Here is a 20,019-nt window from a genome sequence, read left to right as displayed (position 1 = left end):
GTATGCACACGTGAGCTTTACCTAACACACACACACATCGACACTGAATCACCAGCTCTTACACAGAGATGATTTATTTTGCAGTTCAGACACCTCCAGTGATGTTCCTGGAGAAAACAACGTGAGGCTTTGTTTGCGGGGAGTCTCGGACGCATTGGGGGTCCACTTTTCCTCTTGCAAAGATTGTCCGCGCTTTCTCTTACCCAATGCTGGAACAAACAGCAGGTGTCAGACGATCGGTCCTCTCCAGACTCGTTTCAGAGCACTGACTCATAGAAAGAAATGTTTTAACATTACCAGTCACCGCACGATACACACTGTGAAAATGTGTGTGTGTGTGGGGGGGGGGGGATCTTAACATAAGACCATTACATAACACCATTTGTGCGCTTGTGTATAGTTTTTTGGGGGAAGTGGTTCTTCATGTATCATACAAGTGCCCCAATGTCGGTTTTTGTACCAGACTACACAATTTGGATAATCATGCAAAAAAGGGAGGGAGAAAAAATGTCTTTGGCAAAAAAAAAAAAAAAAAAAGGAAAAGGAAAGCTACCAAGAAATGTTACAGCCACACTGAAAAGAAAAACTAAAGAAAATGCCTAGTTCATTCTCAGGTACAAATATTTTGTTTCCACAATCCGATATATATATCTTATCGTATATATATAGATATATGGATATCTTAATGCTGCCGATTGTGCTTTATTATTTGAGAACGAGTAATTGAAGTGTAATATCCTCACCAGTCCTGATCTCAATTAGTTCCAAGTTTATTCCTCCACATGTATGGATGCAGACATATTACTTTACTCTTGTAATGCGACGCTATTTTTGTTCTTTTTAGTGTGGCCCCTAATATTCCTTCTTAGAAAGCACTTTTGGTTCAACATGAATGTACGAAATACTGGTTCCGAGTTAATTCGGAACAGCAGCAGTCTTGCTATGAAAAGTACAAAGACTCTACTTTGTGGGTGTTCTCCACACTGTTCTTAAAAGCTTTCCGTTCCGTATGTCCTTCAACGCCTTCCCTTGTCTTTTCTTGTTAGATTTTCTTTTGGAATGGTCTGTAACACAGTCTTGAGTTGAGATACTGATTCAATTAATACTCCGGGGCGATCAATAGATGGGTCATTTCCAAATGGAAAAGGTCTTGATGATAAGAGGAGGAAGAAAGTGCTACAAAGGGATGCAAATAAACGAGGAGAGCTTCTTCCATCAACAGGTTCCTTTCGAGATGTTTCTTGCTAAAGGCCACTTCACAGTAGTCCCAAATTTCCAGATCATTGTGCTCCATCAGGCAGCATTTGGGTCAAGGTCAAGATCAATGCATAATGTGCAAGTATCTGAGGTCAGGGTAGAGCAGGTTTGTTAGCAGGGCCAAGAGTCGAGGTCCATCTTTAAGACAGTGACCCGGGTAGCGGATGAACTGGAGGGCTTTTTTCAAAGAGTCTTCCACTTCGGCGTACTGCTTATTGCTGGTCATGGCTTCAAGCATCCCCAGCATCTGTGCAAAAAACAAAACAGAACTGATATAATAAGGAGATGATTAAAGAATCTGGAAGGGTGAGTGACCGCCTGAGCTGCCTACTTGCTGTGCTTTTGCTGAGGGCTGCAATTCAGCGGTGGGCTGCAGGCGGAGTTCACTTTCTGTTGCTACCTGCACGGCGAGGAATGCCGCCAGGCAGCGAACCACCACCCTGAATCTAGATGCAGAGTACGGAACGCCTTAAGAACTGCGTTATCGTAGCCTCCGCAAATCTTATGATCATAACAACGGGGAAGCTTACTTGTTGGAAACGGGGGACTTCTTCCCGAGACCGATGGCCCCAAGTAGTCCAGAGTTGAGTCTTTCTTCTCCCAGCTGAAGCAGCCTGCTTTGGAATCTCAACAAACCTGCGACCACCCCTGATAATTCACCGAGGCCCGATTGAGGCTGCAGCTGCTCCAGTGACAGATTCAAAGCTTTGTGCCACCACAGAAACAGCTTGGCTTCATTACCTGGTCCGCTGGAGACATATAACAGACAGATTCACGTTTACTCGTGGATATGGCGTGATTTGGAAATCTGGATTGATTTTAAATCAAAATGCGGAAAAAAAAGTCTGATTTAAAACAGTGGTACAACGGTGGCAACACATGAGTTCATGACGGAGGATACCGTATTGGCCGTATTGTTTTTTGCATTGAAATAAGACTGAAAAAGTGGGGGTCGTCTTATATTCGGGGTCTAGACATTATAGCCATTCACGACGCTAGATGGCACCAGATATCAAGGAAGCGAATGCTGAACTTGACTCCCTAGGCCAAAGTCAACTCCTTGCCACGAAGAATAAAAATAAATATAGCAGTAGCACTAAGAAGAAAAATAAAACAGCGCTAAGAAGGAAAAGAGAAGAAAATAATAACAGAAAATGGAGAAACGTAATGACGATCTGGAGAAAACCGGCAGCTGAGGAGAAGTTCTGATGTAATTTACATTTTAAAAAACAGAAGCCATTCATTTCCGAATGCGATTGCACTTTAGATTTGAATGAGGCAAAATAACATGCTTTTTCTCTCAAATATATTGTTATAATCATTCGCTTCAGATGTACTGTAATTATTTTCTGTATGAAAATTAATTTGGTGTTTAAAAAGTCTTTTTTCAAAATTGAGTCTTGAAAAAGAGGGGGTTGTCTTATATTCGGGCCAATACAGTAAATAAATGTGTGCGATGGTTTTTCACTTTGGGAATGTACATGTTTTCCTGCATCTCTGTGCAAACATTTCGTCTGACCACTACACGTCATTCTAAAGAGGTTTGGCAAGGAAACTTGCAAACCTGGGGAAAACCTGATTGGTCCAGGTGTTGATGAGAGCCAGAGTCCTCCTCTCATTGGCTGCCGTGTGTTCAGAGTTAAGGCGCTGCAGGATGAAGGCATAGAGTGTGAGGAAGCTGCCTCCCGATTGGCTCTCCGACACAAAGTCTTCCACTGTGAGCTCGGGCACTTGCAGCGATGCCAACACGGGACCCCAGCCAACACATTCGTCCTCAGCTGAGCAACGAAACGTGACGTTACATGAGGTCTACAATCAAAGCGAACGGGTGTTAAGTGCAAGGTGACTCACTTACCGTAGCTAAAGTGGGCTGTGATGCAGGCCTCCATGATACGCGTCATGTGGCTCACAGAGGCCAGACAGCGGGAGCAAGCAGTGAGCAGCGGGAGAATTGGAAAGCCCCTCCCCTTCTTGTCCAGCCAGGTGATGACACGAACCGCGAGGGCCTCGCCCGTAGACACGCCGACTCCGTTGAGCACAGCCAGTGCGCCGCTGAAAAGGCTGCAGAACGCCATGTGCCTCTGCTCCAAACCCGTTTCTGTGGAGAAGACGAGGACCTTGACTAATAATGTGCGATCAAGACATTAGTGGAAGAAGATGAGCTCACCTGGTGGGCTGAATGTGACAATGCTTTCCAACAGCGTCTCCAGCTGTGTCTCCAGGATGCTCACACTCATGCTACCTGCTTGCTCCAAAGCCACTAAACAGCGCACAGACCAGCACACGTACGCGTCTGCCTTCAGTGTCTCCTCCTGGCACAAACGACATCAAACTTTGTGGTGAGTGATTTACACACCTTGCTACAGAAGAGGATTATGAAGGGGGGAAAAAAAAAAAAAAGCAACACAATGGGTCAGTTGTCTTAGTTTTGAGCAAGGTGCAGAGCTGCGTATGACAAAAAGAAAAGAGGATTCTTAAAAAACATTTTATTTTGGACACCGTACGGCATTAAAGAGCGTGCTTCCCTCTCATTAATTTCCACTGTGACGTCAGAAGGCGCATCCATTTGGAGAGGGGCTGGAGGAGTAATTCCAGAGTGCTAATAGCAATACGGTGGCCCCCTGCATACTTGTGATTCAGCACGCAAGGATTTGCAGGGATTTTAAAAATGGATTTTTCTGCGTTTTGGGTTGTTTTCCTCTCTTCGTTACCAACATTTTCCGTGAATTGGGGTTGCATTATATTGGAAAAACATGCAATACGTGATATGGGTGTTGAAGACACACACACTAAAAAAGAAAACTCCAGTCGAGAGTACATAAGTTCATACATTAGTTATAATGAAAAATAGTGGCATTGCCCGTACTCAAATTCTAAATGGAGCTTGTAACATCCAGAAATAAATTGCCCACTAAGGCATATACTATATATAAACACGCACTGTATATTTAATGTAACCATCTGGCATTGAAGAAAAATGTGACCAGTACATCCTGAAACTGACTTACAATGTGAGCAGCTTGATAAGGGCGGGGGTGAAGTCCAGCAGCGCTACGCAGCGACTTCAGCAACAACTGGGATGCCGAATCGGTGCTAAGCAGAAGGGAGGGAGCGTAATGAGTGTTGGCATATGCCAAAACCCCTTGGTAGGACGACAGATCCAGTTGGTGCCAAGGCAGAGATGTGCATTGGATCAACAGATTGAGAAGTGGCGAGTCCTGGATAAAGAGGGACAGAATATAAGTTGCTGTTGTACCTTGAAGAGTGGAGTTGTTCAACATTATTTGAGGTTTTGGACCACCTTTTGGTTGAGGAGTTGCTCCTCTTTTGCCAGAAAGACCAGCAAGTACAACAGATACACCAGCATGGTGTGCGATTCCTTCTTCTGAAGGTCAACATTGGACTGAAGTGGGCCCGGTAGAGTTTCTGGAGGTGGCTGTAAGTGGTTGCTTAGGACGCTGATCCAGTTGACTTCACATAAAATCTCCCCCATAAACAGGAAGCAGCTCTTGGGACTTCCTCTCTCCACCTGGATGCACATCAACGAATGAGAACATAGAAATCTGACTCGGAAAAACAAACAAGACTTTTCACCCAAGATGACCGACATAAAACATTTAATTTCGGGAATGTGCCGTAACCGCGCACGCATATCAAATTCCAAAAATGACTCGTGATGCGTTTTCTTGAAAGCTCAAGAAAATGTGCCATGTCTCTAATGTAGAAGTGAGAAACGAGAAAGATCATCAGGAAATGAGTTTGGAGATGATCAACACAGGCTTGTAATAACAGCACGGTTGCTGAAGGTCACTATGCAACGCAGTAGGAGGGTCTCACATTGAAGAGCTGCTCCATAAGCGGCGTGTCAGGTTGCAAATATCTCCACGGCAAGTTGCGCAGGTGAGAGTGGTGCAGGTACAACAGGTACTCTGGTGTCCGTGGAGAGGTGCAGCTTTCACAGTACTGCATCACACAAAGCCACAGGGCACCTCTCTGGCCAGGGAGTAGGCGGTCTGCAATGTATGTGCATGCACACTGCTGTTGGATATCCCGCACAACAGATCCAAACGGAAGAATGGAAGGCACACAAAGGCTACCTTTGAATCTCTGATGCAGTCTGTCGGTAAGTTGAGCATAGAGGCCGACCAGACACGCTGCCTCACTCGCATCCGTCTCCAGCCACGGGTAGCACTTGAGATTGCTATAAAAAAAAATGCAGTGGTTCAGAAAAGGTAAACAGACTACATCCATGACAACAACCCCTCCACCCCCTTCAAATAACTACGAAAAACTAATCATGAATAGACGCAAGAGTATGAATGATACAACTATACAATTCCGCCTGCACACTCCCATCAGATCAAGGTTTTATCATTGCTTGTACTGCAGTTAGTTGAAATGAAGTACCACGTGGTGAAAACGCAGCTCTCAAAGGTCGACATACCTTCCGTCTTCAATGTTCAGCGGAAAGATCCAAGGCTTAAACAACTTCACAATCTTACTGTGCAGGTCATGAAGAGCTGCGAGAGTGCCACACTTGAGTTAGGATGACATCAAGCGCATGAGCACAAAGCATCAAGTTGAACGAAGTGCGATTGTAATTTACCTTTCATTATTCTATTGCTGCCCACAGTCTCTCTGGCACAGCTGCTAAGCGACACAGTACTTAGACAGCTGACCAAATAGTCCCAGAAAGAAACCACCTCGCTGATGTAAGGAGACCAGGCAGAGTAAAGGCCAAAACTACGAAGATCAGCTTTGCTGAGACGACTGCGAAGGAAGTAATCACTCAGCCAATCTATTGTCTCATCCACCTGTTAGAAAACAATGGCAGGCTTTAAAATCACATTTTGTACAAGCTGGTGCACAATCGTCTGTCTCGCCATGTCAATCAAATCAAGGAAAGAGTCAGAATTTAGCTTCCATTTGAGTTTCTACAGATGAGATTTGATTTACTGATGAAAATAACAATTTCGGTGGTCACCTGCTGAGGAGAAAGGGTGATTGATGACCTGTGGGCAGACCCCTGGGATGCCGATGCGCGTGTGGAGATCTCAGTAGCGAAACCTTGTTCGCATTTGTTCTTGCTGCTGCGGACTGGAGGTGAGCAACCGAGCACTCGCATAGTCACCTTCCAGCAATCTGGACTCAGTAACTGGTTCGAGGAGCCTGTTAAGAAAAAAGATTTTTAGAGCAATGACTAAATGTTTGGAATGAAATCAGACTTGGACTAACGGATAATGGATTCTCTGATGACTTCTTTCAAGGTTACCGTCAATGTGAGGAAAAAGAAAAGCAAAGATTCTGCTCTGATGTCGTACCACTGCTGCAAGATTGGAGCGCTTAAGCGAAATCAGACTGCTGTGGGGTGCATTTGCTCGGTGCCCTGGGGGTTGCTATTACAATCTATGACATGAGCTTTGTTTAATGTGATGGGTTTGAAAGAGGAGGAAAGTCATCACTACTGTACGGCATATGAAAGCCTGAGCTCGTCAGCAGTCAGTCGCAGAGTGCATTTAGAGAAAGACATCCCTCTTCACACCGCCGCAACAGTATTCCACGCATTTCATGATTTTGCGAGAGTGAATTATGAGTGGATGGCAGCCGTTCAAATGGGTGATGTGCGCTTTGTCTAAGTGCCTACTCCAAAGATCATTTCCATGCAAATAAGAGAGAAAAGGAAAAACAAGCAATTTTCTATTATGAATCACTGGCGGTAATAAAAATCTTTTTAACGGTTGTTTTCTGGGCTCTTGTTGCAACCAATTCGATTCAAAATAATAGCTGACAAATATAAATATTTTTATCCGGTCTGAGTAGACTAACTGACCTCGACTCGCCGCTGCGTTTTGTAACGCTACAAAAGAGACACACTTACTGGTCATGAGCAGACGCAGACAGTCACTGTAGTGGTCAGGGAAGTGGTGGCATAAAAGTGAGGTCCAGTGTTTGGTGAAAAGGTGAAAAGGGGTGAGTAGTTCCGGGTCAGGATCCCGGCCACAGACACAAAGACCTCCATGGACTAATTCCAGTAAACGCGTCCTCTCCGAAAACACGGGATGCGCTTCATTCAGCCAGGTGGACAAATCAAACTGAAAAAAGAAAAAAAAACGGACGTAAAAGGAAACTGAAATAGAATGGATGTGGCGGTACTCGAGATGTATCCCCAAATTGGGACCAACCTTGGTGAGCAGCATGAAAATGACATCTGCACTATCAAAGTGGAGTGATGTCACCACATCTTGGTAGAGGAAGACCAGCTGGGCAGGCGCTGCGTTAGGCGTGAAAAAAGGAGAAATGAGAGGGCAAAGACGTCTGTGCTCCAAGATGGTCTTCAGGACACGGCTACACTCTTCAGCGTTCCCCTGGATGAAAACCTTGATATAAAACAAGACAAAATGCGTTCACTGGAACTATTTTAATTTTTTATCACTTCGACCAGGGATGTTGTGTTTGGGTCTTTTTTTTTTTTTTAGAAGTGACTGGGTTACGTATGGGCCAAAAATAACTCATGGGTTTTGTTTTCACTTTTGTTTTCATCACTTTTAATTCATCCGTGACAAAAGCATGAATCTTAAATTCTTCCGGCATATGCATGACGTGGGTTGTGTTACAATCGTTGGCAGAGGTTTGTATTCGACTGAATGCTATTCTTGTGTACCTGTCCCAGTATCTCCACACATGAGGAGAGATACTGGCGTGTTGGCGGATGACGGAGTGTGTCTTCACACACATAGGAGACCACCTGGTAGAAGGCTGACACGCCAACTTGCAGCACTGATGGGGATTTTTGCGATTTGTACATGTTCACCAGAGCTCTGCACACATAACAGACACAATTAAAAAAAAAACAATAACAACAAAAAAATTCTTTCTACAGTTCTACAGTTTTGTTTCTACTTCTACTACTACTATTTACGTGATGAAGTTCTCCGTGTGGACAGCAGCATCTGCCAGGCTTTGAGGAGGCGGAGCCATGGCATCAGTTTGAAGGTTCTTGATGTCCCTTCGCAGGGACGTTATCTGAGTTTGCGTTGCCTCCTGTCGCTGGACACACTCACACTGCACAATTAAAGACACACAGACTCATACAGATGAAGTATTCAAAGCAAGGCCAAGACACTCAGAAATCTTCTGCACAGTGTTGGGCATGTTACTTTTAAAATGTAATTAGTTATAGTTACAATTGAATTCTTCCCAAAAAGTAATTTGGTTACTAACTCAGTTACTGCCTTGTAGAAATAATTAGTTAATCAGCAAAGTAATTATTTTTTTTCTATTAGGTTCTATCTAGAGTGTAGAATATGTTTGTAATAGCTGAATGAATCATAAAAACAATACGATATACATAAGAACATTAGGCATTTATTTGAATTCGGCAGATTGCAACTTGTCACATGCAATGTAATTTCCAACACTGCTTTTGCAGTGCGATAAGAGTACTGTAGTCATACCGTGACGGTGATATTAGCTGGACCCTGGCAGGGCTGCCCTCCTCTCCCTTTACATTCCAGAGTCATGGTCACTTGCTCTGGTCGGTTCTTGTAAAGCAGAGGGAGAGACTCGAGAAGCTCCTGTTCCATCGCCACCTGCTGGGCTTCTCGTGATACTGCAATCCTGACACCATATGAAGACCTTTTGGTTGACCATTCCCATTCAGCGATGTTTTACGGTTTCAAGATACCTGGCTTGGTCCTGCAGTATACTAAGATCCCGCTGCAGTAGTTCAGCAGCGGCTTTGGAGTCAGAGAGACATACGCTGGGAATTTCTGCCACTGGAGTCTTTAAGTGGTGTAGTTCAGGAGGTGGATGTGGAACTGGATGCTTCTGCAAGTTGGACTGGATGCGCTCCTTTGCTGCAGAACAAGAGAGACACCCCTCTAGTACTTTTTTTGCCAATATTACAAAAATGACGTCATTCAAAAATGCATGGGTAAATTCACTTGTGTGGCCATTTTTGTACAATCCAGATATCAACTTTGATTTGTTATGATGGAATGGCATCCCACAAATACCTATTTAAAATATTTCAAGGAGAATTCATGCATTGTGATCGTCATTAAAAAAAAGCTTAGTGTAAACAAAAAAGCTTATCTGAGTTTGTTTTAGTATTATTTAGTTGCTCTGTCACAATACAAACATTTTAATTTCAAGGTGAGGGAAATGATTCTAGCATTCCACTTTCAAGAATCAAGTTGGTGAACAGCACAGATTAAACTGGACGTTTGTGGGAAACAATTCTCAGAAGTCACAACGGAGAGTCTACTTCAGTAAACTGATTTGTACTGTTCTTTTGTACCATTGCTGAGGCTTGTATAGTCCGTGAAGCTGCAGTTTTGGGTTTGAAGGAAAGATGGCTCACTCTGCACCTTCTCCCACAGAGACAGAACCTCCTTCTTGTCACAGTGCAGGCGCTCTTGGTCCACATACTCCAGCCATAGTTCCTAAACAGAAATGTATTTGATTTTTAAATGTGTAGTGTTTAATAGCGTGACTAATAATATTGAAATATTTGACTCCTTCTTCAAGTAGTATGAGACAGACCTGTTGCTGCTGCATAACCTGCGCAAGTCTGTGTGGCTCATATTCGGGAGGAAGAGAGGGAAGGTAAACTTCTTGCTTTTGCAGTGTTTCATCATCCAACCACACGGCAAAAACGCTAAACAACCTGCAAGACAAGAAATGATCTTGGCCTTCAGCTGCATATCACAGTGAAAATTGAGAATGCACTACCTGCTCGCAGTAAAGCAGCTGACCTACCGGACTAACTCCGTGTGTAGCTGAGGTGAAGTGAAGTAGGAGCGACGTTGGGGGCCCTGGTGGTCTCCTGAGGCGATGAGTGTCGGGGGCACCTTCAGAGCCTGGCTAGCAGCGTGGTGGAAGTCAGATACGGTTTGTATTCTCTGCCTCAAGTCTCGCAGCAAAGTGGCTTGAGTGGAAGCCTGGAAGAATCGTCGCCCAATGCATCCACCTGCAGCCAGTCTGGAGAACACATTTCAGTGAGTTTCTTTTCCGCCAAGCGGTATAGTCAGGTTTAGGTCAACAAAGATGTTTTTATAGGTAAAAAAGTTGTAAAGGGTACCACAAAAACCCCTCGGTCCTGTACCACAGTCTGTACAACCACGGCAGTACATGACTAAAAGGCTCATGCCTATCACACATCAACACGCGTCTTGATTGGTTGACAAGGACCAAGAACACAATAGCAAAAGAGCACCATTTAAAAAAATACAGTGGATTTTCAAGTAGAGAGTAAACTTCAAATATTTTTGCTAACTTGAACTTTGCGAATTAAATGACGCTGTGCTGTTCTGGTATGATTTTGACACTGGTTGGTTTTCTGTTCTAAATAGTACCGTGGTGAATCATATTTTACTGCAGCAGAAGTGGGAAAGGCATTTTCCTGAGGCCATCTGAGAAACTGAAACCGTTGTCAAGGGCCACACCATCATGTTAAGCTTAATTGTGTTCAACATGTGTAACCGCATGGGTAAACACTTTGGAAACAAAAGTACTGCACTTATTTTATTTTGACTTGATAATGTTCTCACGCGGGTCAGTGAGGGACTGCGGAGGCCAGCGGCTTGTATAATACGATGGTTTGCAATTTTGCATCGATTGCTGAAAATGATTCTGAATAACATGTGAGTATCATACCCATAATCGGGACCGGGTTGTCTGAGGTAGAGCTGGAGGAACTTCTGCCAAACCAGAGGTACAAGGGGATGGTCAGGGGGCGTGGCCAATGCCTGCCAGGCCCAACGGTAAATTTGGAGCCGCTGCAAAGATGGCGTGACTGGCAACTTCAGCCTCTGCTGGGCCCTCTGGCTCAAGCAAAACATTGACAGCATTTTAGGTAAAGGTCATAAACTGTAGCTCTTCAGATAAAGTCATTCGCTTTTGTACCTTCAAAGCTTGCTCTGGAGAAACATTAGGCTCCAAGAGGAGCTCATTTTCAACACATCGCCTGAGCTGAGAGTCTTCCTCAAATGTGCCCTCCATATTAAGCACCAGCCAGGCAAACCAAACCTTATCAACAACACAAATCCTGTCAACAAGTGAGATTTTGTTTCAAACTGTTTGGGCTTGGAGACCCTTACCTCCGCACTCAATGATTGGCCCTCTATGAAAGAAGGTGTGGCATTTCCAGCAATCCAGCCTACCAGTGAGGAGAGCAGACCTCGATCTCCATGGTAACCCAAAGCATTCTACGTGAGGCATTCAAACCACGGCATTACTACATTCGATCAGACACAGAATTCAAACAGTCGCTGATGGCTGATGCCTATACCTTATGTTGTTGGTGCAGAAGCTTCAGCAGACATTCCTCCTGCTGATGTATGAATGCAGCACAGCAGAGCTGATCCATGAGGAACAACACTGTTTTGTCCCGGTACCATAAATTCTGCTGAGTCAAAATCCCCACCCAAAACTCCAGCACGGCTGCAGCACCAACATGACTGGGCTGTGAACTCTCAACCACGTGGCTCTGATGAACAAATATACATGCGTTTTTATGAATCATGGGTGGTGAAACATCATGTGGGGACAGTGTCTGTATGATGTAAATTAGCACCACTCTTGCAAGACAGTAGGGCCCAAATTCAGAACAGCTGACTAATATTTGGGCCCTCAAATTGTTGGTATACAAGGAATTGAAAAGTCATTTGTAAATATGTCCCCTTTAAAAAAAAAACATTGTCAATAATTTACCTGAATAACGCTGTTCAGCAGTCGGACATTGTCTCCATAGATTGTTCGGGTGAGGAGTGGTGCTACCCGGTGCGTCACTTGCTGCGTCACACCCTGAGGACATACGCTGTCGTACTGCAAGAATAACTGAATGCAACTTACAAACCTGGCATGGAAAGACAGACATATATTAAGTGTTAGTGATGCAGCTAATGAATAGAGAATGCATCAATGTCGGTCCAAAAGGTGCATTTGGTTTACTGAGAGTTGTTGAGAAGGTAGAAACTCAGCGGGTAGATTTGAGGAAGGATGGCGTCTAGGAGATGCATGGCAGCTCGCAGGTGGTGAGACTGAATCAGACTCTTTAACAAGCTGACTCCATCAGTACAAAAGTGCTCCAGGCTGATGAAGAAAATCAAGCACATCAATGTGTCTCATTCACACCCGTAAAAATAAGGATTAAATTAATGACTTCATACCTATGTCCCACGGTTGTCATGGCAATTGACAGGTATGCTCCTATAGGGATGCCTGCTTTTACAGCCCGGAGAACAGAGTGCATGCTGGGAGAATGCGTAAGTTCTGCAGGTGGAACGGACACGGAAGCAGGCACTGACCAGGCCCCTTTTGGGTTCTGTACATTGGCATGAAGCTTTAGCCTTAGTAAGAGCTGCCACGCCCATTGACTGAAAGACGCTTCAGGGGACACGCCTAATCGAAGGACACTTGCAAGATAAGACACCTAAAGGAAAAAAAAAGAAAAAGAGAACCTCTCAGTGTAAGTCTGTGCAAAATCAAAGAGAATGAATGTCTGCCAGTGAGTAACCTGTTTAATGCCTTCTGATATGAGGCCACTGTAGGGTTTGTCAGTCAGGTACTTTTGATAGGCCTCGGCCACCAGCAGAGCCACTTTACTGTGGAGTGACGACGACAAAGCCAAAGATCCATCCTGAAAAACCAAACTGGCCTCGTCATTTTAGAGCCGAAGTCTACATGAGACTACGTGGGAAATCTTTGAAACCACCTGTGAGTATCCCCAGTTCAGACCCTCCAGTATAACACAGGCCAGTCGATTCTCCACAGCCGATAGAGGATGCTGGAGCAACCACGCTCCGATCACACATATCTCCTCTGGTTGTGGATGCCACACGCTCAGAGGAAGCTCTTTACACAAGTACAGTGCCACCTAACAAAAACAAAAAAAGGGGGTTCGGGTTTGAGACCTAAACTTTCCATATTGTCCTTTGGTGAAACTTCAGGACCCAATAGAACCAACCATGCCAACAGCTTGGATGGTTTCTCTCAGCCTCTCCAGAAGCACAGAGATAATGTAGGGATGGGCTGATGCTATTGTAGCCAACAACTCTCTTCCAACCTTAGAGTAAATTTCTCTGGTGGACACGCTTACATAAGACACCTGTAAACAAACACAAAAAAAGGATACAACAAGGTTTGACAACTTTAGGTACACTTACAGTCTAATAAGACCCAGTGTAAGAGCTGTAGCAAAATTATGCAATCACAAAGATTCTCAGGTTTTAATATACGTCACCAGGGGGTTTCTTGAACAATATGGTAAGATAATACAGGCGCAGTTTGGGTGGAACTGGACCGTGTCAAACTGAAATATGTACACTATATATATTAACAAAATGAGGTCACCAAGATATTATAAATACTTCACAGTATGAGGCAATCTAGTTTTATACCATTGGATTCCAAACAACAAGAACCATACTTGTTCATCTTCAATACAAATAAAAGGCGTTTTGACAAAGGTCCAAAACTGGCACTATAATCCTTGCAAAGGCAGAATTATAACTGCGGCTCTTGTGTGGGGTCTCACTGGATTGTGCCGGTGTGCCTCATGTTATCCTAGATCAGGAGAGTCAAACTCATTTTTGTCGTGGGCCACATTGAAGATACCGTTTTCCTTGCAGGGCTGTTATGACTGTGAAGCATTTAAAGAAGTCAAGAATAATGGTTGATTCAACGATTGTTTAAGGTACTGTAATGAGGGGTGTAGTGACAAGAAAATGCTCTCTTATTTATTACATAGCAGAAGTTGAAATTTTGGTCCGGATATTAGCAATCATGGTAGAAGTTGACATGTTTACTTTGCTTTTGCGGGCCACATAAAATGATGTGGCGGGCCAGATCTGGCCCCCGGGCCTTGAGTTTGATACCTGTGTCCTAGATGAACAGATATCTCATCCTTCCTTTGTACATTCTTGTCATACCTGGTAAATCAGCAGACCGATGGTGGTGACAAAGGCAGGATCAGAGTACTGTGACGAAGTGGCCATGTGGGCGAGCGCAGTGAGGAGGGAGATACCGTCAGAGCTGTTCACCTCACACAACCACAGCTCAAACCTGTCTTGGTGTTCTGGGTCTGTGACAAAGATGTCCATGAGCAGCGGTGGATCTCATTGAAGGATCTCCCATCCATATTGATTGATTTAAAAACGTCAACATGTGTTGTGTTTTCTCTACATATACTATATATATCGAAGCCAGGTAGAATTAAGTGATTGAGGCCAATTTTTGTTTTGCTTGATTACCTCTGAGAGCCTGAATGCAGGACAGGGTGTCACTCAAATTACAAAGAGTTTCCAGTCCTGCGGTTTCGGCACACTGCATCGCATAAAGGATCCTCCAAAGCATGGGGCTGGACAGAGTCCCGTATGGCATCTCAGACATGAACAACCAAATTCCCAACCTTTAAAAGAAATAGCAGAGGACTGAGAATTGTTTTTTTTTCTCTTCAGAGAAAATCTTGTGAATAGTACCACACCTCTTGTTTCTGAGAACATGCAGTACAGCCCTGAGAAAAAGATGATCATATTCCACCTGCAGCTTTTCCAGAGGCAGTGAGTGGACATGAGAGCTGGATCCACTGATACCGGTCACACTGACATATTGTGCCCAGTGATCACTGACATAACACAGTGTCATCCTGCGAGAGAGAAAAAGACAATGACGCGATCACATTTTTCTGCCGAGAATTGCGTGCTATGTGGTAAAACGAGTGTGGCCGTATCAACCGCATGATCCACTTGGTGTACTGACCGTATGATGTGTCCTATTCGTTTCACTAGCTGTCTGTATCGGGCCCTGTTATAGGTTTGTAAGCCAAGGGCGAGAATCTCAATCAGAGAGGAAGAAAAAGCAAACACACGCATCATCTTCTGACTGGAGTACCCTTGAGGTTCATAGGCACCTGCAAACAAATTGGTGAGAGTACGTTTACTCATTTTAGAGGTTGTGGCGCCTTATTAAGGGGCACCACGTTGACAGGAGCTTTTCATAACTACTTGGTTACGATTGCTCCTTTGACAGGCGCTTTAGGAGACAAAAGGAAAGTCACAAACATTTACCGTTCTTGCTGATCCCCAGCATGTGTGAAAAGAGCTGCTGGAACGGAAACTGGGACATCAAGGAGACGAGGTCGTCTTCACACAGCAGGAACCAATTGCTCTCCGGATCCTCATCCTAAGAATGAAGCCAAAGCATTTGACATTCAGTTGAATGGTAATACAGCAGCAGTTGGGGTGCTAAGTGAACAGACTGACATTTAGGCTCAACGAGCATTTATTTAGTACTTTTTGATTAGCTTTGAGTGTGATTCAGCCGACAGGAATAAAGACTAGAACGAAATTTAACATATTTGTGTCGAATTGTCTGTGTGCTGGAAGCATACAGTCATGATAATCTTCCACCATTCTGAGTTGTTTGAGAGGAACTGTTGGATCTGCTGATACGACTTTGGGGCAACAATGTAGGAGAAATTGTGTGTGAAAGATGTAGCTGGCTAGCTACAAGTACCTCTTCTCCTCCTTCATCCACCAGAGTCCAGTTGCCTGACTCAGGTCCGGATGAAGCCGAATTAAGACTCTCGCATGGTTTCATATGACCCAAAAATTCTGCACGGTGTCTAGAACACAAATGTAATTAGGTAAGTGAAATGTGTTGCTTTTAATTTGATGGCACAATTTAGGAATTCAATAAATTGCCAAGAACATTAGGTACACCTGTATCAGTACAATTCAAGAACTGTATCATAGCAGATGTGGTCTGCTCCCCCCATAAAAATAAGAGACCTAATCTCGCACAATTACGTAGTCTCCATATCTTGAAGGGAAAGACTACTTCAAACCATGTTTTCCTACTCAGGTGTACCGAATGTCACTGGCATAGGGTATCTTTCTTTACTTACCGAAGGGGTGACATTAGAATTGCCAAAGCTTGCATGAAGTCCTGCACTCCGCAGCTGTCCCCTAATACTTCAATCTGAGCAGATACAAATGTAGTTCGAAGTGTATGTATGTGTGACGACTGAGAGAAAGAATTTCTTCTTAAGCTAACCTGAAGAAAAGGGGCAGCCCACTTGCCCACCCCAGCAGGACAGCACAGCAGATGACACAGCACGAACAGGTGCTCTCCTGATCCTCCGACATGCAGCAGCACTGCCACCTGAAGAGTCACGCGTCAACCGAGCAGTGAAGATGGCATGCACACAAAATGGTGTGCGAGTGTGTGTGTGTGCGAGTGTGTGTGCGTGCGCGTGTGTGCGCGTGCGCTGTAAACTTTTACCAGTGTTTCCAACCAGTGATGGATATCTGCCTGGAACTGCGTGTCATCGAGGACTCTTCTTGTGAAACTAAAGAGGACACTGATGGCGTCTTTCAATGGCTGAATGGAACAAGGCTGTCTTTGGCCTGCTGAACAATCTGATGAGAAAAAAAAACACACGAGAAAGAAAAAAAACTCAGGGGCACAGTCACTGTTTGCACACCCCATCACTGACAACTACTGTTGCTCGCCTGCGTGTCTGCTTCAATGTGCAGTTTATGACAAAATAATAACATTCAGTATCATGAAGATATAATACAATACACAACGTGCTATGTACTATGCTTTGGATCACAGTGTAAGCGTATATCACCTTTTAAGAGGCGGTACAAGTATGATTCCACCTGGAGGCGCGACAGCGAAGCGGTATATGCATGCAAGGCAACCTTCTGATGCAGCAGTTCACTGCGAATTTCGAAAAGTTTGCTCAGTTCAGCCAGCACGCTCTGACTGAACTCTGCCTGCTGGAAGCGATGGTATCCACACACTTTGGATTGATCTGCACACACGCCCTAAAAGAGAGAAATTCAAAAACATACGCAATTTCTTTTTAAATCATTGGATTTACTGCATATTTACTGTATACAGTATTTGTTGTGGGTTTGGAAACACTGAACCTGGAGTGTTAGCTGTTCATCTCTGAAGCTCCACAGACGATTTTGAGTGCTTTTACAGTCAGACGACTGCGTGTGCAATTGCGTATGAGATTGGGTGAGCTGTCTGCGACAGCGCCAGTAGTTCTGCAGAAGTTCGGCTAGTTCGTGGCTCTCCTGTCGAGCCATCGCACAGAACTGGGTCGTGCATACTTCAACGCCTTCGAGCCAAGCTCGTAACCCTCCTCCAGGCTCCCAAACATTCAGCTGCTCCAATGAGAATGGCTGCGAAATGAAAAAAATAATATGAAGCTGGTATTATTATCATTCACTCATAGCCCATGGTACAACAATGGACCTTTTGAGAGAGAGAGAGAGCGAGAGAGAGAGAGAGAAAAAAAGAGAGAGAGAGAGAGAGAGAGAGACTAACAAAAACACAGACTTTACAGAGTTTTAGGAAAATGTTACGTATTGTGTGAGAATACCTGAACCTCTGTTGTGGTTCTTGGTAATTCAGGATACAGTTTGTTATTGGAAAGTTCAGCTACAGACTCCAGAGACTGCAAACTTGGAGGAGAGGATTCCTGCTCAGCAATGGCTAAAACTGCAGGTCCTTTCCCTAAATTCTTCACAGCTTCTCTGTGAAGCTCAAACAAGGATCCCTCCTCTAGTGCCGGGACCGATGGGTATAGTGAAGGAGCGCTGGGGACATGTTTGATGGCAAAATGCGTTGAAACACATGAAACTTCTGATGTGCCCTGAAGCCTGGATGCCAAAAAGCTCGTGCCCTCTGTTTCTTCCTGCTGAGTCTGTTGTGCTGCGACTTGTGAAGTCTGTGACAAATCTAGAGCGGGTTGTATAGTTTCAGTTAACGCTGATGTTAATCGAGTTTGTGACGAGGAGGTCGCGTGTGCCTCTGCAGGCAGATCTGAAGCCGGGGCTTTAGTTTCAAGGATAACAGTGGGCTCATGCTTTTCCAGTTGTGGTTCCTGAGGTCGGAGGGATAGGGGGATACTGGTGAATTCGGAGGTGGAAGCATCAACACAAACGGGGGAAGAGGCAGGATCTCTCTTGTCTTCTGTCGTTTTATGCTTCCTGGCCAGCTGGGAATGGAAACGAAAAAGAAGAATCTACTCAGTAAACAGATGAAAACATCAATTGATCCATTAGCTAATGTGCTTATTGTCACAAGGGTCTCCTATCCCAGCTGTCTTCGGGCAGTAGGCGGCGTACACCCTGAATCGGTTGCCAGCCAATCACAGGGGCACACATAGACAAACAACCATTCATGCTCACAATCACACCAAGGGACTATTTAGATGTTCCAATCAACCTACCGTGCATGTTTTTGGAATGTGCGAGGAAACCGGAGTACCCGGAGAAAATCCACGCAGGCAATGGGAAGAACATGCAAACTCCACACAGGAAGGCCTGATTCAAACCCACAACGTCTGCACCATGAGGCGGACGTCCTAATCAGTCGAACACCGTGGCACCATCAATTAATCATCCACCCGATTTCTAATCCGTTTAATCCTCACATGGGTGTGCTAGAGCCAATCCCATCTGTTTTCGGGCAGTAGGCGGGGAACACCTTGAACTGGTTGTCAGCCAATCACGGGGCAAACATAGACGAACAACCATTTGCGCACACAATCACAAGTAGGGACAATTTTGTGTTCCATCAACTTGCCATGCATGTTTTTGGAATATGGGAAGTAACCGGACAAATCACACACAGGCACAGGAAGAGCAAAGTCCACACCTGCCGGATTCGAACCATGACTTCTGCGCCATGAGGCGGACGTGCTGACCAGTCGAACCCCGTGACCCCATCAAGTAATCAGCACAACCAAATAATAAGCGCGAGACAAGGCCTCCACGCACCATTAGGTTTACAACTTGTATAATGTAACAATGTTATAGCTTATTTTACACTGGCTCAACTTACAATAAACCAACAAAAACGAATGCAAAATAAAACAAGCACAGGCGTGCAATAGTCACCTTTCCACCGACTTTTGCCTTTGTCTTCTTGGGTCGCACAGCCTCCATCTTCAAGCCGTGTCTCACATGACAATATCCACAGTAAACAATTTACTGACGGAGACGGTCTTGGAATTAATGTTACGCACACAGAATCGACAACAGCCCACGGGTTAAAGGAGCAAGCAACGTTATTCTTGATAAGCAGCAAGAGGCATGCTGTGCTGACAAGATAAAATACAGTACTGACTTGTCAACACAAATATTTAGAAGCTCGTTGGCCACAATCAAGAAGCCAATTACAGGCGTGCTTACTTCACAGGGTAGACATAAAGGATGACTTCAAAGAGGCTCCCAGAAATAAATATATATATTAACGACGCAGACGAGGCTAAGCTTTGCTGCTAGCGGGAATCGGCTTGTTTGTTCGTCGCGCAGTTTAGCTCGATATTAATTGATCTACGAGCGTCTCGAACGCCCTTGTTTTGTTCTTCATGTCATGAAAATAAGAAAACGTGATCAAGTGCGAATGACATGTGACGGTAGTCTCATTTGTTTTCACTTGTCATTTGTTTTGTTTTGTTTTGTTTTCCATGAAACGTACTGAATCACGTGGTAACTCCACCTTACTACGGAAGTCGAGAAAAGTCAAACCTTATCATAAATAAACTTCCGCGTTACGTATTTCGAAATCAAAGTCAAACAGTGACACTTGATCAACAGTGTATTCCCATGGCATATTGATGTCTATATTCTTTTCCTAAAAAATATTATTATTACGTAGTTCACAGTTACTGTCTTGAGACGGCGATTTGGGGAATTTTGTTATCTGCTTCTGTAGCTATTATAATTTAAAATA

At 44.4% G+C, this 20,019-nt stretch overlaps 2 protein-coding genes across 2 annotated transcripts in view; one reads left to right on the top strand and one right to left on the bottom strand.

The window, feature by feature from the left end:
* Nucleotides 1–7,812, top strand: part of thoc5 (THO complex 5) — a 55,283-nt gene extending 47,471 nt beyond the window's left edge. The window contains exon 21 of the mRNA XM_052067864.1: nt 7,801–7,812. The gene's annotated coding sequence lies outside the window, so the exon portion shown is untranslated. The remainder of the gene's footprint in view (nt 1–7,800) is intronic.
* epg5 (ectopic P-granules autophagy protein 5 homolog (C. elegans)) lies at nt 59–19,791 on the bottom strand. Its single transcript, XM_052067849.1, has 45 exons — nt 19,182–19,791; nt 17,660–18,277; nt 17,199–17,459; nt 16,895–17,093; nt 16,543–16,679; nt 16,315–16,422; nt 16,166–16,239; nt 15,775–15,883; nt 15,327–15,441; nt 15,019–15,169; nt 14,744–14,905; nt 14,511–14,668; nt 14,190–14,341; nt 13,226–13,366; nt 12,974–13,135; nt 12,776–12,898; nt 12,429–12,691; nt 12,211–12,351; nt 11,971–12,115; nt 11,549–11,746; nt 11,358–11,465; nt 11,164–11,286; nt 10,915–11,081; nt 10,018–10,239; nt 9,802–9,925; nt 9,557–9,701; nt 8,942–9,113; nt 8,712–8,874; nt 8,177–8,319; nt 7,919–8,075; nt 7,440–7,634; nt 7,136–7,349; nt 6,242–6,426; nt 5,864–6,071; nt 5,702–5,777; nt 5,355–5,458; nt 5,095–5,270; nt 4,559–4,786; nt 4,266–4,475; nt 3,425–3,569; nt 3,113–3,355; nt 2,822–3,035; nt 1,788–2,006; nt 1,589–1,703; nt 59–1,504 (listed from the first exon to the last, which is right to left on the bottom strand). The coding sequence occupies exons 1-45, from the start codon at nt 19,227–19,229 to the stop codon at nt 1,322–1,324; spliced, it is 7,704 nt and encodes a 2,567-aa protein (XP_051923809.1). The 5' UTR covers nt 19,230–19,791; the 3' UTR covers nt 59–1,321.
* Nucleotides 19,792–20,019: the final 228 nt, after the last annotated feature.

This window comes from Hippocampus zosterae, chromosome 6 (assembly GCF_025434085.1).
Source record: "Hippocampus zosterae strain Florida chromosome 6, ASM2543408v3, whole genome shotgun sequence".
Lineage (NCBI taxonomy): Eukaryota > Metazoa > Chordata > Actinopteri > Syngnathiformes > Syngnathidae > Hippocampus > Hippocampus zosterae.
The sequence above is the reverse complement of the archived record's forward strand: the minus strand, read 5'-3'. Positions and strand labels throughout refer to the sequence as shown.

Coding starts and splice junctions, on each gene's coding strand:
- epg5 (XM_052067849.1), bottom strand. CDS start 19,229: ATGGAGGCTGTGCGACCCAAGAAGACAAAGGCAAAAGTCGGTGGAAAG. Junction 11,747..11,970: donor TGCTGAACAGCGTTATTCAG/GTAAATTATTGA, acceptor TTTGTTCATCAG/AGCCACGTGGTTGAGAGTTC. Junction 3,570..4,265: donor CTTATCAAGCTGCTCACATT/GTAAGTCAGTTT, acceptor CGTTTGTGCCAG/GAGGAGACACTGAAGGCAGA.